Below are 17,847 nucleotides of genomic sequence, written 5' to 3' on the forward strand. Positions count from 1 at the left end.
CAGCACTCAGGCAAGTTTTATATTGTCCAATCAGCATCTTGCTAGTTTCTAATTAAATAACCGGTACGTAGTACAGCAGATGAAAACAATCATCGACTTACACAATGAAGCAGACAAACCAGACGCATCGCGATGCCACCACAAGGTGCTTCATCTGTATATACTTGTAATACAGAAAATACTGCAGGAGTGGGGATACTCTGCCCTGAGAACGTGAGGTGCAGGCTAGTCGTCAGTTTATTTGGATATGAACTAATTATTGATAATTAGGCTTTTGCATCTATGAAGAGGGAGGGAAGCTTTGGTGGTCTGGAATCTAAGATTATGGGATTGATGAGAGACTTAATGCAAGGGCCTGAGGCGACGTTAAGTCTACGGCCTGGCAAGATACCATTTGGAGGAGCAGGAATTGTAAGTATAATGAGTACTCATCCAATTACAAGTCTCGCTAAGTTTTATAGGTCGTTATTTTTCTGCTTAACTCCTAACTGGAGCGTCACAAAATGTTCTCAGCCAAACGATTATATACAGACGCTATAGTTGACCGGCGCAGGGAAAACTTCCAGTAGCAAGGGTGAATAGGTATGTTTACCGATAGATGATTTGAAGAAGAGATTTCCTGACGTGTACCATCTTATAGACAGCATTGGAGGTATAAGACAAGGACAGGTCACAAGGACAAAGGCTATTGCTTTTGTGTTCCTTTCTGGAATACCTTTCCCATCATCGTCATCAATACACTTCGATTCGAGCTTTGTATCTTTGAATTGAGCCTGAGATCTCATCCTTGATTTAGATATACATGGGATCAAATCTATCCTCAACTTCTATTTCGCTACAAACCATGTAATGCATGTTGAATGAGTATATTGTTTAGTGCACTTATAAACGATGTTTATTTGTATATAGTTTACTTCGTGATCCCACATCAGTCTTTCCATTGTAGCCTATCAATCAAATCAATCAATCCATTGTAGCCTCCTCGATCGAGATACCGTCGCAATCGTCCATACAGTGACCGTTACACACCTCAACCCTAACCCACTCGCAAAGCAACCCAATCCAGCCAACCAAGTCCATGCTCCAACCAAAAACTGTCAGCCGCATATGCATCCCATAACTGCATTTACACATTTGCACTTCTTCGCCATCTTGGGTATAAAAAACAGCCTTGGGGGCGGCCTATCTAGCTACCCCAGCTACGATGCTGCTGCTGTCCAGAGATATCTAGGATAGCTACAGAAGCTCTTTAGTTTCGGCCGCAGTACTATACTCTATGATCAACGTGCTTGTGCTCTTTGTTGCTCTGCTGTCTGTCGTTGCTTGCCGTCCACTGCCGGGGCCGGAGCTTGGGATCGAGGCGTTTCATACCCCTGAGATCCACCCTGCAAGTACGGGTGCGGGACGGGAGGTCTATCTACAAGCTGATACTGCCCCTGCGGGTGTTCTAGACGGCATCGCGAGTACTGGTGGTGGTAGTGGCTCTGGGTGGGAGATAAGTGACGTCGGTGCGTATACCTGTGTGTCCCCGACGACCAGCTTAATTAATTCTGGTAGTGCTATATATATAGCTGTGTGGGGATTTTGTGAGCTCTTTGCTGATGATATTTTCAAGACACCACAAGCTCTAGCTCTAGCCCCACCACTCCCCCCCCATCCGAACTCTCATTGGGAACATCACCGCCAGCTACAAAGGTATGCCCCACTTTCCAACCCCTTTCAACCCCCCTTCCAAATTCCCTATAAAAAGCTTCGTCCCCCTCCCCTCCCCTCCCCTGGAGACTTATGTACTAACCCCACCCCCCGCTAGTCACTCTTCAAGCGCGCCGTCCCCACCAAGACCATCAACGCCATAATTTGGACCTTCATCACCCCCTGCTTCGTCATATACATCGGCGGCATGGCCTCTCTGCCGGGCACCCGCCTGCACCGGTGGCTCCAGGCCTGTAGGCGACGGTGCAGCAGGGGACGGTACTGCGTGTGTGGGTTCCGCATGGACGTGCGCGTGAGTTGGAAGGACGGGGAGTGGCGGACGAGGTTTAGGGACGGTGTGGATGTGGAGCGGGACGGTGGGGTGAATGGATGGGGTGTCCAGGTGCAGGAAGAGGAGGAGGGGGCGAAGGTGAAGGTACCGGAGAAGGCGTTTTTGGGGTGGAGGAAGTAGTGGGAGGGGGAGATGGGAAAGGTGGTTTTTTTGGTTTGCTATCGCGGTTTTGATTTTTGAAGCCTTGTTGGGTTGGGGACAAAGAATATATTAGTATATCCATGTTTTAGTAGTAGTAGTAGTAGTAGTAGTAGTAGGTACTCGTGCTTTACAACTAAGTATCTGGGCCTGGCTGTGTAAGCAAGGTGCACACCGCCAAATTAATGAAGTCTCCATACAACACCGCCATATCGACAATAGATGGGCATGTGGGCGAGGGCGTACCTCTTTTAAATCGCTCTCCACGTATATATTCTCTCGGCCAAGCAGACAGAACAAGGCCTCTGCACCGGGATATGTTCATTGTCATCAGGCTACCAAGGCAGACGAACCCGAGTGACAATCCATGACCCGGCTGCCTCCGTCTGCACGTGAGTGTAACCCGCCAATGTCAGCAGTCGCCCAAAAACACAGACCACATTGTGACACCTCCTACCTTATCCCTGCTGCGTCAACCAACGAGGCATAAAGTACTCAGCCCCCGATAGTGATAGCTTGCCCGGGCTTTATGGACTGTTCATATAGTTCATATAGTCAAGCTGGTTTCTCCATGGAGATAAACATTCTCTCCCCCGAGGATGTGGTTCAAAAACCTCCATCCCTTCATCTTGGCCGTTGGGCTTGTTGTTTTGTTTGCCGGCAGCCGTACGACTGACGGCAGACCATACGAAGATGCGTTACTGACTCTGCAGCACGGTATCGCGACTTGGCCGTTACGGGCTGCGACTTGTCCAGGAAGGCTGGAGTTATGTAGCACCGAAACCAGCACTATATTCACTGAGGAACAGCATGAATGGTCCACACAGAGCTATTGCTGCCCTCCGAAGAGCAGTTGCATAGCTTCTGAAGACACAGGGCGTTTTATCTGCTGTCCTGATGGTAAAATTCCATTTTTAAAACAACACCTTTTACAGTGCTGACATGGACCGAAGGAATTAATTGCCTGCATGGCGCAATGGTGGAAGGTACCGAAGGCGGATGTGCGGACACATCATGGACCCCGGCCTTCGGCACCGGCGACAAGGGCGGGAGCGAAGGACCGCCGTTCTGCTGTCTACCCGGACAGCGCGGCTTACGCAGTTATGAGGGCGAGTTCTGCGTCGATATCTCTTCCGAAAGTGTATGTGTGTAGCATCTTTCTTCAACCTTCACAGTGCTGGCTGGTGCCAGGAAGCTCCAGGTCGCGTGGCTTGGCACTTTTGAACTATGGAGGGAGAGATGCATAGTGCAGATCTCTATTAGTTGCCAAACCACGGTACCGATCAACTTTCTCAGTGGCGGTAAAGAGTGGACAAGAGGACCCTTACAGTGTCCTTCCGGCATACCTGGCACACCTACAATATACTAACATTCTGGTACCGCAGACATTAGCCAAACGCGAAGGCTACGACAACTCCTCCAAGCCCAAATCCGCCAAGCAAAAGAAGGCCGAAAAGATCTACGTCCCCATCCTCTACGTCGTAACCTGTGGCTGGCTCCCCCTGAGTCTGATATTCATCACCGTGTCCTTGGTCCGGTCGTATTACAAACAGAAGATCGCAGCGTTTAATGGTGGCATGTGGCGGACACAATTTCGTGAGGCGGATAGGGAGCGGGTGGTAGACTCCGGGCTGAACGGGTGGGGTAGAAAGGTGAAGGATTTGCAGACAATGGAAAATGCGGTGGTTAGAGAGCCGAGGAGGCAGTGGAGCGAGAGGCGCTGGAGGAAGTAGCTAGGGGGTCGGATATGAATGGTCCGGTATGTCTGGAGGGGTATGTATGTATGCACGATTAGGACACTGCAGTATTTATTTCCTTGAACCTCTTGAGAGAAAAGTGATAGAAGATAGGACCATGTACGTCCAGGTCTATGTAGAATTGGGTTTACTGGCGAGGGCATATGTATAATGGAAAGTAGTAAAAGCAATAGTTGTAATAAAATGAAACGGTTGCTTTGGGCTTACCTTGGTGATGGTTGTCTCTGCTATTCAGGGAGTGAATTTATAAGAGACTATATTATATTACGGGATTGATACTTGTTATCGGGAGTAGAAGGAACACGGAGCTCGTTTTATAGCAAAGAAATTGTAAATAAACACGTATTATGCATTAGGCCAACAAGATTCGTTGTCTTGACACAGTACTACGTAATAGCAGGTAGCAAAGACTGTAAAACAACAATTTAAACATGTTGCTATAATGCATGCTCTCCCCCGAATCAAAATATAGACGTTGATTAATTTCACTTAGCTATCGATTCCCCGATTCCCCGATTCCCCGATTCCCCGATTCCCCGAGTCGTAGTGACTGTAGCTCTCGTTTAAGGTGTAACACTTCGAAATCTAGTCAGTGAATCTCTCGACAAGTAAGTGCCTTGACAAGTAAATGCATTGACACCAAGAAGCAAATTAGATGTCTCATTATCTCAAAGGTGAGAGGAACACGCCCCAGTGTAAACATATCTGACTAACTTTCCCTTTTCCATAATGAAGAGGAGAAAGAATTCCTCTTCGATCTTCTTCATAGCCACTGAATATCGTGTTCGTAATCCCATACGCATACCAGTCAATGTCATGAGAATTCCATCCTCATTGACTCCACTATGAGGACATCAATCAAAACTACTTACCAGATATCTAAGAGCCATACCTAAATGTAATTATGACCTTATGGATTGCCAAGGTTCTTGCCTCTCTTAGTCGCCTCAGAATACCATCTGGAAAGAATTTGGTGAGATAATCATGAGGGCGGACGTCGACGCACTCAAACCTATACCCTCGTCAACACCTATAATCCTCGCGTTACCATAAAAGAATCAGATACACAATGAGTGACCAAATGATTAAGAGAGAGAATTTGACAGTCGCAGGCTCCGCCTACTTAAATTTTCCGTCCCTCGTCATCCCGTATCTTCTCCCCCCATCCTTTAAATTTCATCATCCTTTCATCGTCTTCGATCATCCCTTCATCACCTATATAAATCATAAATCCTCTCCACCTGTCCCTCGCCTTCATTCAACTCTCTAAATTTCTACACCCAAATACTTTCACACCAATGGCCGACCCAACCCCCAATTCTACGCCCCAGAGGCCCCGCACAGGCTTCGTGATGAATTCCATGGTCCTGATGACCGTAACCCGTGTCCCACCCGCGATTCTCTCCTCGCATCTCGGAATAGATTCGCCCAACACCAGAACATTTGTCGCTGTTCAAACCGAGGGTAATGTCGCCTTTGGGACTAATTTGCGCCATCGTAAGTTATATAAAATCTGACCTTTTTTTTCTCTTTTCGTTGGTGGTTTTGTGGTTTTTGACCTTGGTATTTGGACAGGACCCTTGCCTACTGGGATGCCAGCCCCCAACGTTCATGTCTTTGACTTCGATACGGTTCTCGTAAGTGATCTGCGAGCTGCGAGTGATGCTCGTCGCGCGGCGGCATTGGCTAGAGAACAAAGGCCGGCCCCGACTGCTGCTCGCGCGGAGGCACCAACTACAACTCTCGCGGAGCAAATGGCTAGGGAACAAATGCCGACCCCGGCTCCTCAGTCTGAACCGGAGGTTGGTCAGGTCGATGATATATGTAGGTTTTTCTCTTGAGTTACTATTAAGGGCTGGAGACTAACTGGATATTGTGTATTCAGCGTCCAGCGGTTGATCGCCTCCGCGTGGAGTTGTCTGTGTATGATATCATACGAGTCATCACTACAGAAATATTGTAAGTCACCATTCCTATAACTTTAGGTAAGACCGGAAAGAGCGAGGTTTCTAAGAGGTTACGCTTCTTTAGTTCGGGCGCGAATTATATCATCATCGGGTTTTTAGCGGTTCTGGGTGAAAAAAAAGGAGAGGAAAAAAAAAAAGGTAGGTTGCTTCATTAGGTCATTGAGTCATAGTTGTACATATAGATCATTGCTAACGATGCTGTTAGCGTATGTGCACATGTCTAGCTGTCTACAGTATACATGTGCTATGGCTAAAGACGAAAGTATAGGATAACCCCCGAACTTGTGATCTACATGAAGCCAGGGAGGTCACAAGGTGCTAACAACATCTTAAACAGATCACGTTTCAGAAGAGGAAGCAATATTCTAGAAACTTTCGGATTAGGAGATGCGTAAAAAAGAAAGGGGAGAAAAAAAGAGGTAAGTTCCATTCTATCAAATTGGCCATATCAAAATCATTTCCTAACATCATACGTGTATTTAGTGTGTATATTCATACATTTGCTGTGACGGTTTAGCTATCAATGGCATCGTTGCGCATGATCGTGCTTGGGAATATTCTACATAGGGTTTTTCTCTTGAAAGTATGGGCTATCTACTATAGCTATGAATCCATGTCTTAAATATACAAAAGGGTCGCAATTAAACTGGTTGCGTCTGTCCTTAAGTAGTTCTGTCATCGTTTCTATCTGGATCGTTTAGCTCCAGAACTGCAAACATCATGTCTTTGCCGTAAAAGCTTGCCGTTAACATGCGTACATGTAGATACCCATTAATGGGACACAAGAAACATCCGCACAAAAGCATACTTAGTTCTCATTTTCCACTTATCTCTTGCGTAGCCTGGTTAACAACTTGGGTAAAGTTTTACTATTGACGTCTCGAGCAGCTTGTAGACCGGAGGGGATCACCAATCCTCGTAGCGAGGTTGGAGCTTGTCGTTGAATGGTGCCGAGTAAAGAAACAATCTCATGCATTAGGAAGCTCGAGCAATTTGAATCGGTTCTTAGAATAATCGCGCGAGCAAACTCGACTTATCAGTATAGTACCCTATTCGACCCTAGTCGTGTATTTGGCTGGAGCTGTGATCGTGAGCTTGAGCATACTCAACTCGTCGACTACACTACGCGGCGACGGCGGTGGTGGGGCCGGAGTATTAATTGCATCTATCTTTTGAGGGTATTCAACTGACTTGATTGACTGGCATCTTGAATGTTGAAAGACACAGGCCCTGGTTTCGAAAGGAAAAAAAAGTGAACGAACTTGTATATTATTTCGCACATAAATGATACATATAAATGAAATTATTCATCTGTATGGTGCCGCCGTTCTCTTCCGTCATGTGCTAGCATTACGGCTACGCTAAGACCAGATTTCTATGTGCGGGTAGGCGTTTCAACATGAAGGCCTGACTAGCGTTCACATATACACCATAGTCAACACCACGAAATAATCCTCTAGGAGAAGGCTTCCTCACCCTGAAGACATCTCCAAGCATGCCGTTCTTCAGGTACGGCACCCTTGGCCCTAATCTGCACTTTGCTTCAACGGCCGCCTCATGACCGCGCCAGAGGAGGAAGAAATATTATTGAACTGGCTAATCGTGAGGTAAAAATTGTCTAGTCTGTTTAAAACACTCATCAATTTCGAGGTAGGGGTATTTTCTCTTACTTCTCACATAGTGTTTCTAACGAGGTCTGTTTAGGTCACGGTCGAACTTAAGGACGGCATGGTATTCCGGGGCACTCTCGCTTCCATCGATAGCTACTTCAACATGACCCTCAAAGACATCACAATCGTCAACGCGGCCGGAAATGAAGCAGTTTTGGTAGTGTTGGATTCGCCCTGTTCATTTTACGATCGTATGGCTAAAAGAGGACCGTTAGTTCGCATTAAACAGCATATTCCTTCGCGGTAACAGCCTGAGATATATCCACTTGCCTGCAGATGCGGTGGACACAGCTGCCTTACAGGATGCGACCAGAGTGGGTATGTTGATCAAGACCTCGAGACCTAACCTTGGAAAAAAGAGGCCTTGATTGTTTAGCTAATGATCATGGTTTTTAGAACAGTGCAATGATGTCAACGCCTGATAGATACAATGGGTGATTATAAATGCTGCAGATACCTGTATCGATACCGTATATCTGGTCATTCTATGGCCGGGCTTTCAGCTGAATAGATACGATAACCCAAAATGGCTGAATAAGATAAAGTGAATTATATTATCTTGTTCCTTTTAACTAAATTCTCTTGGTGCCGTCTGTCCTTTAGATAGGAATGTACATATAATTGTACGTACATACAATGAGGGAAAAATCGAGATCAAAATCATAAACTTCGAGCAACGAAATAGGATTGCCCCACCAAACCTCGCAATAGCCACCTTCCCCCCCAGTGCCGGCGTTTATCAACATTCTATCTTATACCAATCCGTAAGCAGCATAACCTATAATTGACAATGATGTCTTATTTTTACTCCCCTAGTTATACTTACGACAGCGCTGTGGTTTCATTGAAATTCGAAGCACTATCAACAATAAATTTATTTATCCACAAAAGCTCTAGAGACTAACAAACCGAAGTAAACAACAGTAAAATGGCGCTATATGGTCTGTCAGATCACTATCGGGCTCGTTTAGCCTGTCCCACTGATGTTACCTCTGCCTCACAATGGCCACCCGCGCACCCCACGATGCCCTATGTTCGCCAAATCAAAATCCAAAATGACGCCGAGGAATGTTTCGACGCTGGAGACTTCGATATCTGTCTCGCTATGTACCATGAGCTTTGTTTCCTTTCCAAACCCACCGCCAAGCTACATTTCAACATCGGCCAGCTTCATCTCCGTGAGGGAAATCTGCGGGAAAGTGTTTCCTGGTTTGAAAGCGCTATCAGAATAGATCCATTCCTGGCAGTTGCTCACTTCCATGTTGGATCGATTTACATCCGCCTGGGAAGATTCGAGGAGGCTCGTGAAGCATACACTCGGTGCTATGATGTGGCCTTGCGTCGTGGCAGCATCTCGAGTGCTGGAGATGGTACCGGAGATATCGATTATGACCAGATCGGGGTCAAGTATCGACTTTGCCGCAGTGACATTCAGCAAAATCAGAGGTTGTGTGAGGGTTGGGTAAACACGAGTCTCGTTATGGCCCGGCCAGCAACGAGTTGTGCGCCAGTACGTCTTGACAAGGAGGAGAGGCTTGTGACTGTCCCTGAGGGATTGATTTTTAGGGTACCGGAGGAAATCGCAAAGCTGGCTAGAAGAATGAAGGCAGCCGAGACAGCGGAGTGGAGATTCAGGGACGAAGCCAGAGTTGTGGCAGAGGTTCCAAGTGATTCAGGGAGGATGGGGGCTTGGGGTTAATTTGTCAGCGGTGAAGAGTCATGCCCAGAATGGAAAATAGGACTTCAGACTAACCAGCTTCTTTGTATGCATGTATTTTAATATTGTCTTTCGCAATCAATTCTTTGTGTTAGTTGGTGCTACCTCGAGCGTACGTATATGTGAATTGCATGGACACATGGCATATAGTGACAAAAGTCTTTGTAAATGAATTACTCATTTAGATATTCTGTATATACTGTACATGTACGTATACTGTCAATTCAATGATACGGTTACTAATTTACCTACATGTATGAATCGAATTGACAGAATTCGATGTGCTTGAGCTCAATAGGAAGTGTAATCCTACTAACGAACGTTCGTGGTCTTAGAGCTTTACATGTATATACATACATGTACATATTTACTTTACTTTAGGCCTACATGTACATGAATACAGTACCAAAAAGGGGGTAGGGATTGATGCCGTAGTGCTACGGTAGCACTGCCGTGATAGGGTATTCTCAGGACAGCGGCATCATTTCAGAATTTCGAGCAATATATTTTTTATAAAATACCATAGCAGTACCATAGCACTACCACACCAATATAGGCCTTTTAACATGACATGTATGTTAATAACCTAGGGGCCGCAGCACACTGTGACCAGGCGCAGGTCCAGCGTGCTAGCACCAGGTCTAGTGCTCCAGTACCAGGTCCAGGACCACCCACACCTAGGCTCGTCCCATGGTACGAGACTAGACCGCACCTACACCACTTTATCATCATCACCATCATCATCATCATCACGACTGAATAGTGCATGTAATTCCTAATTCGTCGTCATTTTCTTAATTATAATCACGGGCATATGTGTGCCTAGGAACACAAAATTTATTTTTCAAAAGTATATCCCAATAGTTTAAAGCCTATACTAGGAGGATGTGAATTGATGGATCGGTGGATGAAACAATGACTGGTGATCTTTGGTTCCGAAATGCTTCATCACCAAAATATGATATTCAGAGTTAGGGGAATGGCATTTCCCTCAATACCACAAGAATGCCGTATTTTGGGAAATGCGGAAGTACTAGGGCAGTATAAATATACCATCCACACTGCGCAATCTAGGGAATACATAGATTATATAATGCAGTATTGATACAGCATCGATAGAGCATTTGCTGAAAGGCGGCTTTACTCGCTCGACAACCGGAGTGCTACCCGATTTTGTGGGATGGGCGTAGTACTACCGTACTAACCCCCACCCCTCTTTTGGTACTGTATGTAGTTTTGAATAAGAGGGTTAAAACGGAAGTGGTTTAACTTAAGTATATGTAGTAAGATGTGGTCTATCTGATTCAGTGAGCGTGGTCCCTAGGTAACCCTGAGAACAGATTGAGATACATGAATGTACATACGTATGGACCTCTCTAGGTGGCCCTATTTATTCACTCCCCCTCGCCCTTCATCATTCATCTACAACTTTAATCCACACCTTTAACCCCTCAGATCTCTCAAATTAAGATATTTCATTAAAATCATCACGATTTAAAAATTTCCCCAACGAGTATTAAGACCGATTAGAAAATATCCAAAATAGACACAACCTCTGTTTCTCTTTCTAGACTGAAGTCTTTTCTGATTCTGATCAGATACAATTGCCAAACACAATAGTTCCAGAAATTTAAATTCTGCGAAGGTATGAAACCTATTTCATCAAGTAGAGCCCCAAGTTAAATGGCTAACATATTTTGGACCGTTTACCATTCTAGTTAAATATTTCTAATAATTCCAATCAAATCCTTCTGTCCCTCTCAACCAGTTAAACTCCACTTATATCATACAACCTCACAATGCCACTGTCATTATTTCATCAGCATGCAAAGACGAAAAGGCATTGGGCACAACACAGCCCAGATAAGTTACTAGAGATTCTCAAGAAAACCGAGTGGGTATCAGCTGTCGACTGGATGACAAAGCTTTCTGAAATTATGAGCTCTGATAATCAAAGAGGCGGAGAGAAGAGGAAGGTGATAGGGCGTAGGGCGCTTAACCGAATGGGGGCGCTGACCAAGAAACAGAAAGAAGATTTTTTGCTGGCTACATGGGACCTACGCAGTGCCTGTGTTGAATGGGGGGCTATCAAGCTAAAAGAACTCTCCGGACGCCGGAATTTTGAACCAGACACGCACCTCGACCTGTCAAAAACTATCAAAGCCTTCATGAGACGCCTTCCAAAGGGCCCTGAGTTGGACGCAATGATATCATGGGAAAAGGAATACCAGGCTGCATATGAGGCAGCCCTCTACAACGAAGGAACCTCCATAATTTGGGCTTTCCTGGCAGATTTCAGGGACTATGACCTTCCTCAATCCTGGTTAGAGGAATTTCACAAATTCTGTCTTCGCTGGCCATGGGAATTGGAAATTCAAGATGCGATTGGAGAACTGAGAAATGCGATACAGGCTTCCTTGTTAGAGGCTAAGGCCATTGCGAAGAAACCATTGGTTCATGACTTCGACGACCGCAGATTCTCCCTCATGTGTATGATTCTCGATCAATTTGATGCAATATTTCAACTCAAGCTCTTCATGCAAGCCTCTCTGGATGCTGCGGGAGTTTTCATGAAATTCACGGAGAAAGATGTAGAAACATTCGCAGACTTCGAAGCTTCAATTCGTCAAATTGACTTCGGAGGTGCAATGCCGGCGATCGGCCGTTGGATTCGATATTGCCGTATTACTATCGATCTAGATCGCTATTGTACTGGATACGCATGGGACTTTATTACATTCTGTGCGCACATGGTTCCTGCCGAGAACTTCATCTGGTTATGGGATGTGAATGAAAATTTTGATCAACATAGGCTTGACAAAAAGTTATGTCTTGCTAAGACTTTTATATTTGAGCTCCAAAGGCTTATTAGTAAAAGGTTTCCGACCGGATACGAGTGTCTTGACGCTAATCAAGGTAACAGAAATTGTTCCGCTGTATATGAGACTGTTATAACGGCTTCGATTTTTAACTAACTTTCAATAGAAGAATTACGCCCGTTTAAGGAGATGACGGAAAAAGATAACGATTCAGATGGTTCGCAGAACGAGCTCACTATGCTCAAGCGAAAACCGTTCTTTGTTCAAGGAGATCTGTTGGTTGCACTTTCTTCCAAGGCAGGCATAGGTAAGGATATAAAGAAAACGTTCAGATTATTTGGAAAGATTTTCCAAGGATGGGTCGATGATATGGCCCGAGTACTTAGCTTGTACAAGGATAAGAACACAATAATGCCGGTATCTTCAAAATCTGTTTTTGACGGCAAGTTGGGCCCATTCGAAATTAAGGTCCATAAACCACTACATTTTGTACTTCTACGATTTGTAGTATTTCTTTACGAAGAAGATGTCGACCTCCCCTTAGGACTAAAACATCAGCTTAAGCAAATGACGGTAAAATATACAGACCAAATAACGGAAACATCCGAGTCAGTATGGAATTACATAAAACAGGAGAATGCCGATATTCTTGTTATCCCGAACATGCTCAAATTATCCCCAGTACGGCTTTTTTGGTTCAAAACACTCTCGGAGCTCATCTCTAGAGCGGTAGAATTGGAACACGAGGACGACGTTTCGGTGGCAGCCCACACCGAGGCACCGACCGAACCCGCCCCACCAAAGATCAAAGTTGACAAACCCGAGAGCGACACTCCAACAACAGCACAGACTGAGACAACCCAAACAGAGGCACCGACCGAACCCGCCCCGCCAAAGATCAAAGTTGACAAACCCGAGAGTGACACTCCAACAACAGCACAGACTGAGACAACCCAAACAGAGCAGCATAATCAACCAGCTAAATCTGAGAGCGATACACCAATCACAGATCAAGTGGATGAATCTGAAAAAGCTCAATCGCATCAAGCAGGCCAATCGAACGGACCAAATATTTCCAGAGATTTACATGAACTAGACCAGCCGGAAGCACCGGAGATTATGCCAACCATAGATCACACTGATCATGTTACTAGTGATCATACCTATAAGCCCGACTTATCGGTGCTAGTCTTGAACCAACCATACATTAATAACTCTACTTCATGTGATGTACCCCCTAGGGTGGTGAATAGAGAACCACCACAAGACGCTTCTACTGGGCCTAGTACAGCACTACCACCTGATCAGGTAGGCAATGCTATCCAGAGTATCGTGGATTATAGCAGGTATTGAAGAACTATTCCTGTCGACATTATCTTTATTGGGTGACTGAAGCGCTGACTTGTTTCTAGAAATACAGCTGGTGATATTCATGTGTTGCATGAAGAAATTTATAGTCTCAGGGCACTAGTTACTATGTTGATAGACGGAGACGCCCGGTCACGAAGGATTCTCATGGAAAGAGGTCACTTGGCAGTTCCATTTGCCCAAATGAGAACAGATCCAACTTTAGACCGGTCTTCTATATTTTCCCAAACAGGGGGTCAGTATGCTGTATGTTTATATTATTGATCCTTGCTTGAAAGGACTATGTTAACAAGAGATACCACAGGCGACTCTTATAGCGCCGCCAGCGCCGGACGGGCCTCTGGAGATCGCTGACGCGGAGTTTTACTCGTAGTTTTACTCAATTCCAGTAAGATTAGACTTAGGTTGATTGAATCGAGATTTTATGGCTACATAATACGAGGGACTTGTGGAGATGAAGTTTTATGGAATGCGTTAGGTATGAGGCTAGGTTGAGCATAGCTAGTTGCATTTTTTATCAACTGTATAAATGGCGCACAGCCTTCTCGCAGTTCCTGCTGAAATTAAGGGAAGGCGTCGTTCGTTAGGATAGAGTTTACCACTGTCTTATTTTTAGTACATAGAATAAGGAGGTTCTATTCGCTGTATTACCAACCTCTCTTATAAAGCGGCTTTGTTAAAGTGGATTGTATTATATCTCGACACTCACCTAATTTACATGCTATTCCAAAGTCTATGGATGTGAGACCGTTGCCAAAATACTGTAGAATTTATTTCGGCAGGTAATATAATGAAAATAACGAGTTTATCAATAATATTAACAGCGTCCAATAACCATCACAAAGATAACATCAAGCATGTCGTACCTGTCAAAATAGGCACTTCCTCAACTACAAATAACTATCATAGGAGGACTCGAGGAGTAAAAAATAATTCCAGATTACTATTCCATCTGAGAACACAGCTAGCTTGTCTTCAGACAGATTGTAATCAGTTTTAGCTTCGATACACTAATACATTTAAACTGTGTCACCGAATTTTGCATCTTTCAGGATATTGAGTTTTGGTTCGTTACCTAGACGTTATCCACTATTTTCAAGTCCTATAGGGGAGCCTGTATGTTCGCCACATTTCATATTACATCCTACTTTAGCACGTTAATATTGCAGTAACTCTGCTTGGGAAATAGAGTTGAAAATCTACGAATACTACTGGCATATCTTTGCCACGGACTTTCACGTGGTTCCGCTCTCCGAAGCTCCACCTACTAAATCCGCAATAAAGACTTCAAACGAGAGCCAGCTGCAGGTGAAATTTAAATCTTTGACAAAGACTGTACTCGAGTACATGTTTATCCAATAGTTCGAATATGCAATGTAGCTGACTTTGGTAGCCATCCCTCATAATTCCTCACACGCAGGATCTCTGTGCATGTGAACGATTATATATATAACATTCCGGAGCTAGATGAGTTCGTTACCCGCCACAAAGGGTGAAATCATGAGTGGTCACTCGGTCATGAACATCACTCGGTCATCGTCAAGCACTCGTATAGGATCTTGGCAAGTTAGTGGTGGTTTGGGTTAGTGTATCATAAATGGTAGAGTGCGGGAAGAGATATGGATCTGACTGCACCGGGATAGCCAAAGGTTATTTGAGAGGTTAACCTAATTTGTCGAGCTAGGTTCAACTCTCCACGGGCTACAAATGTATCAATGGTTCTTTGGTTGGGCTTGATGGCATCGGCCTGTGCGGCCGGTTGAACCGGGCCCGCATGTACAATAAAAATAGGTATGCGGCGGTACTTCCTGTCTGTCCCGACCGAGAATAAAAGGGAGACAACTTGGGAGTAGCGCTCTCTTTTTCCTTACGGGCTCGAATAATGTATTCTTGGAGCAGACATTATATATATAGCATGTTTAGCTGGAGTTTTTGGCCAGATTCTGTTACTACATGTAATACATATTTACCAGGCAACACATACGGCGCTATATTTACCTAAGACTTACAAAACAGAAAAATGCAAAATGGAGAAGCTAGAAGTGGCAGAAGGGAAAACTAGTTTTGAGAATTCAAGATAATAGAACTAAACTTCTCATTCTTCCCAACTACGTAGTAATTACATAATCATAAGATTCCCCCTAACTCCTCCTATTCATCAAGCTCGTCATCGAGATCAGAACTGTCTCCAATATCCCCCCCAAGCCCACACCCAAAGGTGTTTGGGAAATGATTAATATCTCCCTGTCCTTGCTGTCGAGAAGAGAAAATTGAGCTCTTCGCTCCAATTTTGCCTTCTATCCCTGTCAGATAATCCACCCCAGTCCACCTTCCGGGCCTAGTAGTAGTGTCATGTTGGGTTACATAGATCCCGCAAAGATCTAACATCATGCTAGATCAGTTGGCTCCCATTGTTCACAGAATGTTATCGATAACATTTTGAACCACTAAGGTGGTCCACAATCTGGAGCAGGAGACTAATATGCTAGACCTCTCGACGTTGGCACCAACATAACCATTTAACCCGCACCGTCTCCACTGGAAGAGTGGGGTACTGCGAACTCGGTATTGTCGCATTGGCCGGTTGAGAATAGTGTCCCATGCAAGAGCCTTGATGTTTTCGAGGCAGGGTATTGCGAACTAAGGTCCTCAAACTGGCTGATCTATCAAAACATTAGTATCAAGCTACACCTGCGCCGTTGTGCCGTTACCTTTGGGTGGTCATCCTCCTCCACTATGAAATCATCATCACTATGTACCCACGAGGTGGGTACTCCCTTGTCGTAGGCCATGGCAATAAATCTACTATACTTATCATCATCGTCAATAAGATTTTTTGGTCTCCTATGGAACTGGTACTAACAGTCCTGACCTTCCTCACTTCTCTCGGAACTTGTTATATATATGGCTATATTTGGGGGAAGGCCAATGCACACCCGTCCTTGAGTATATAGTATCGGTCTCTGGGATCGATGGCATTAACGGGTGTGAACCCCGAGGGCTCGGCCGCCTGTTCATGGATCCTGGCATCGAGTCCCATGGCGAAGGTTGTTCAACCTGTTGGCTAGTTTGGTGGATCTACCCTCCAACAAAGCACCTGACAGCTTGACCTTGTCACGGCAGCGTCCACCCAGTCAAGGCCCGTCTGCCCTCCACTGCTGCTTTGAAGAACATGCAGCCATGTTAGCTAGCCGCAACGTCAATTACCCAGATGACATTTTATAACGTTGGAAGGGAGCTCACCAGAATATCTTTGCGAGATTGCCCTCATACAAAACACCTGGGATTTGATTCAACGCGGGAAAGAATGTTGCTTCCTTGAACGAAGCCGGAGCAGACGACCAATATACTGGACGTTTTTGCGCTGAAACCAGCAAAGTTTCCAACTGCACCGTCTCCAGTGAAGGATGGGTAGTCTCGGCTACAGCCATGAAGCTGTCGGCGAGACCACTTGAGACACACGGCCGAATATAGCACTGCGAAAGGCTATTCCGCTGGAGGGACAACAGTGCCTTGGGGAAAATGTGATGAAACCACCCTCTTACAAAACACCTGACGGTGAGAAAGGTATACTCACTACTTTTCAGGTTAACATTAGTACAGTAGCTCGTCCCTCAGGGCGGTTATTACGTACCTGAACCTTCCTTGAATACGACTAGGTTAGCAAGTTTAATGCCCTAGGTGAACTATGTGCCGTGGAACAGACAAAAGTATTTTGTCAATCGACCCTCCGACAAAACACCTGGGATATATGAAAAGAAAATTTGGCCCGGCTGTATTGAACTAAGCCGGAGCAAGAGACCTGTCCCCTAGGTGTTTTTGGCGTTGACGCCAGCCCAACTTCCAACGGCCCTGCTGCCATGCGCCTAGTGAATGGTGGTTGTTCTGCCTGTGACTCGTCCCAAACCCTGATACTGTCAATACGTTGAAGAGATATGGGATATCATATCTATGATAGTACATTGATCAGTCATTGTTGCAAAAAGAAATAAAACGAAAATAAGCAAATCTTACTTCAGTAGGTTGTGTATTCGATTCCAAACAGCCTTAAGGACGCTCCTAATTCCGTTGGTATTCCTACGAGAGACAAGATCCTTAGAAATGAACTCCACCGTGGGATGAAAATTGTCTTGTGTTCCCGATCGGTATAACCAAATAGATGGATGAATCTTTAGCATTAATATGAAATTAGCTTATCCTTCTATTATCAGATCAAGAGCGAATGAAATAAGAAAGATCAGATGAAATGAAGAAAATGGCTTGAAGAACGGTGTGATGGCTAGACTCCGGCGTGAATTTACCTTATGAAAATTTCGAAAAGCAACCATCATGTGCCCCTATCCCCATCCTCCCTATCTAAGATTAAT

The 17,847-nt window shown here is 45.0% G+C and overlaps 7 protein-coding genes across 7 annotated transcripts; 6 read left to right on the forward strand and 1 right to left on the reverse strand.

The window, feature by feature from the left end:
* Positions 1 to 1,276: 1,276 nt before the first annotated feature.
* Positions 1,277 to 2,164, forward strand: H6S33_003270 (uncharacterized protein; the record flags this gene model as incomplete). The annotated part of the gene is made up of 3 exons (XM_044834641.1): positions 1,277 to 1,508; positions 1,616 to 1,695; positions 1,811 to 2,164. The coding sequence occupies 3 exons, from the start codon at positions 1,277 to 1,279 to the stop codon at positions 2,162 to 2,164; spliced, it is 666 nt and encodes a 221-aa protein (XP_044692477.1).
* A 994-nt stretch (positions 2,165 to 3,158) lies between these two features.
* Positions 3,159 to 3,915, forward strand: H6S33_003271 (uncharacterized protein; the record flags this gene model as incomplete). Its single annotated transcript, XM_044834642.1, has 2 exons — positions 3,159 to 3,323; positions 3,568 to 3,915. 2 exons carry the CDS (start codon positions 3,159 to 3,161, stop codon positions 3,913 to 3,915), a joined length of 513 nt encoding a protein of 170 aa, XP_044692478.1.
* A 1,322-nt stretch (positions 3,916 to 5,237) lies between these two features.
* H6S33_003272 (uncharacterized protein) lies at positions 5,238 to 6,423 on the forward strand (the record flags this gene model as incomplete). Its single annotated transcript, XM_044834643.1, has 8 exons — positions 5,238 to 5,436; positions 5,515 to 5,741; positions 5,825 to 5,898; positions 5,971 to 6,044; positions 6,112 to 6,168; positions 6,244 to 6,248; positions 6,291 to 6,325; positions 6,390 to 6,423. 8 exons carry the CDS (start codon positions 5,238 to 5,240, stop codon positions 6,421 to 6,423), a joined length of 705 nt encoding a protein of 234 aa, XP_044692479.1.
* Positions 6,424 to 7,401: 978 nt separating this feature from the next.
* H6S33_003273 (uncharacterized protein) lies at positions 7,402 to 7,998 on the forward strand (the record flags this gene model as incomplete). Its single annotated transcript, XM_044834644.1, has 5 exons — positions 7,402 to 7,415; positions 7,529 to 7,556; positions 7,611 to 7,733; positions 7,792 to 7,894; positions 7,973 to 7,998. 5 exons carry the CDS (start codon positions 7,402 to 7,404, stop codon positions 7,996 to 7,998), a joined length of 294 nt encoding a protein of 97 aa, XP_044692480.1.
* Positions 7,999 to 8,600: 602 nt separating this feature from the next.
* Positions 8,601 to 9,275, forward strand: H6S33_003274 (uncharacterized protein; the record flags this gene model as incomplete). The annotated part of the gene is made up of 1 exon (XM_044834646.1): positions 8,601 to 9,275. The coding sequence occupies one exon, from the start codon at positions 8,601 to 8,603 to the stop codon at positions 9,273 to 9,275; it is 675 nt and encodes a 224-aa protein (XP_044692481.1).
* Positions 9,276 to 11,092: 1,817 nt separating this feature from the next.
* On the forward strand, positions 11,093 to 13,853 carry H6S33_003275 (uncharacterized protein; the record flags this gene model as incomplete). The annotated part of the gene is made up of 6 exons (XM_044834647.1): positions 11,093 to 11,187; positions 11,251 to 11,269; positions 11,321 to 12,209; positions 12,279 to 13,458; positions 13,525 to 13,726; positions 13,785 to 13,853. The coding sequence occupies 6 exons, from the start codon at positions 11,093 to 11,095 to the stop codon at positions 13,851 to 13,853; spliced, it is 2,454 nt and encodes an 817-aa protein (XP_044692482.1).
* Positions 13,854 to 15,999: 2,146 nt separating this feature from the next.
* On the reverse strand, positions 16,000 to 16,520 carry H6S33_003276 (uncharacterized protein; the record flags this gene model as incomplete). The annotated part of the gene is made up of 4 exons (XM_044834648.1): positions 16,000 to 16,143; positions 16,192 to 16,290; positions 16,344 to 16,365; positions 16,417 to 16,520. The coding sequence occupies 4 exons, from the start codon at positions 16,518 to 16,520 to the stop codon at positions 16,000 to 16,002; spliced, it is 369 nt and encodes a 122-aa protein (XP_044692483.1).
* Positions 16,521 to 17,847: the final 1,327 nt, after the last annotated feature.

This window comes from Morchella sextelata (genome assembly GCF_020137385.1).
Source record: "Morchella sextelata strain SCLS chromosome Unknown scls_14, whole genome shotgun sequence".
Classification (NCBI taxonomy): domain Eukaryota; kingdom Fungi; phylum Ascomycota; class Pezizomycetes; order Pezizales; family Morchellaceae; genus Morchella; species Morchella sextelata.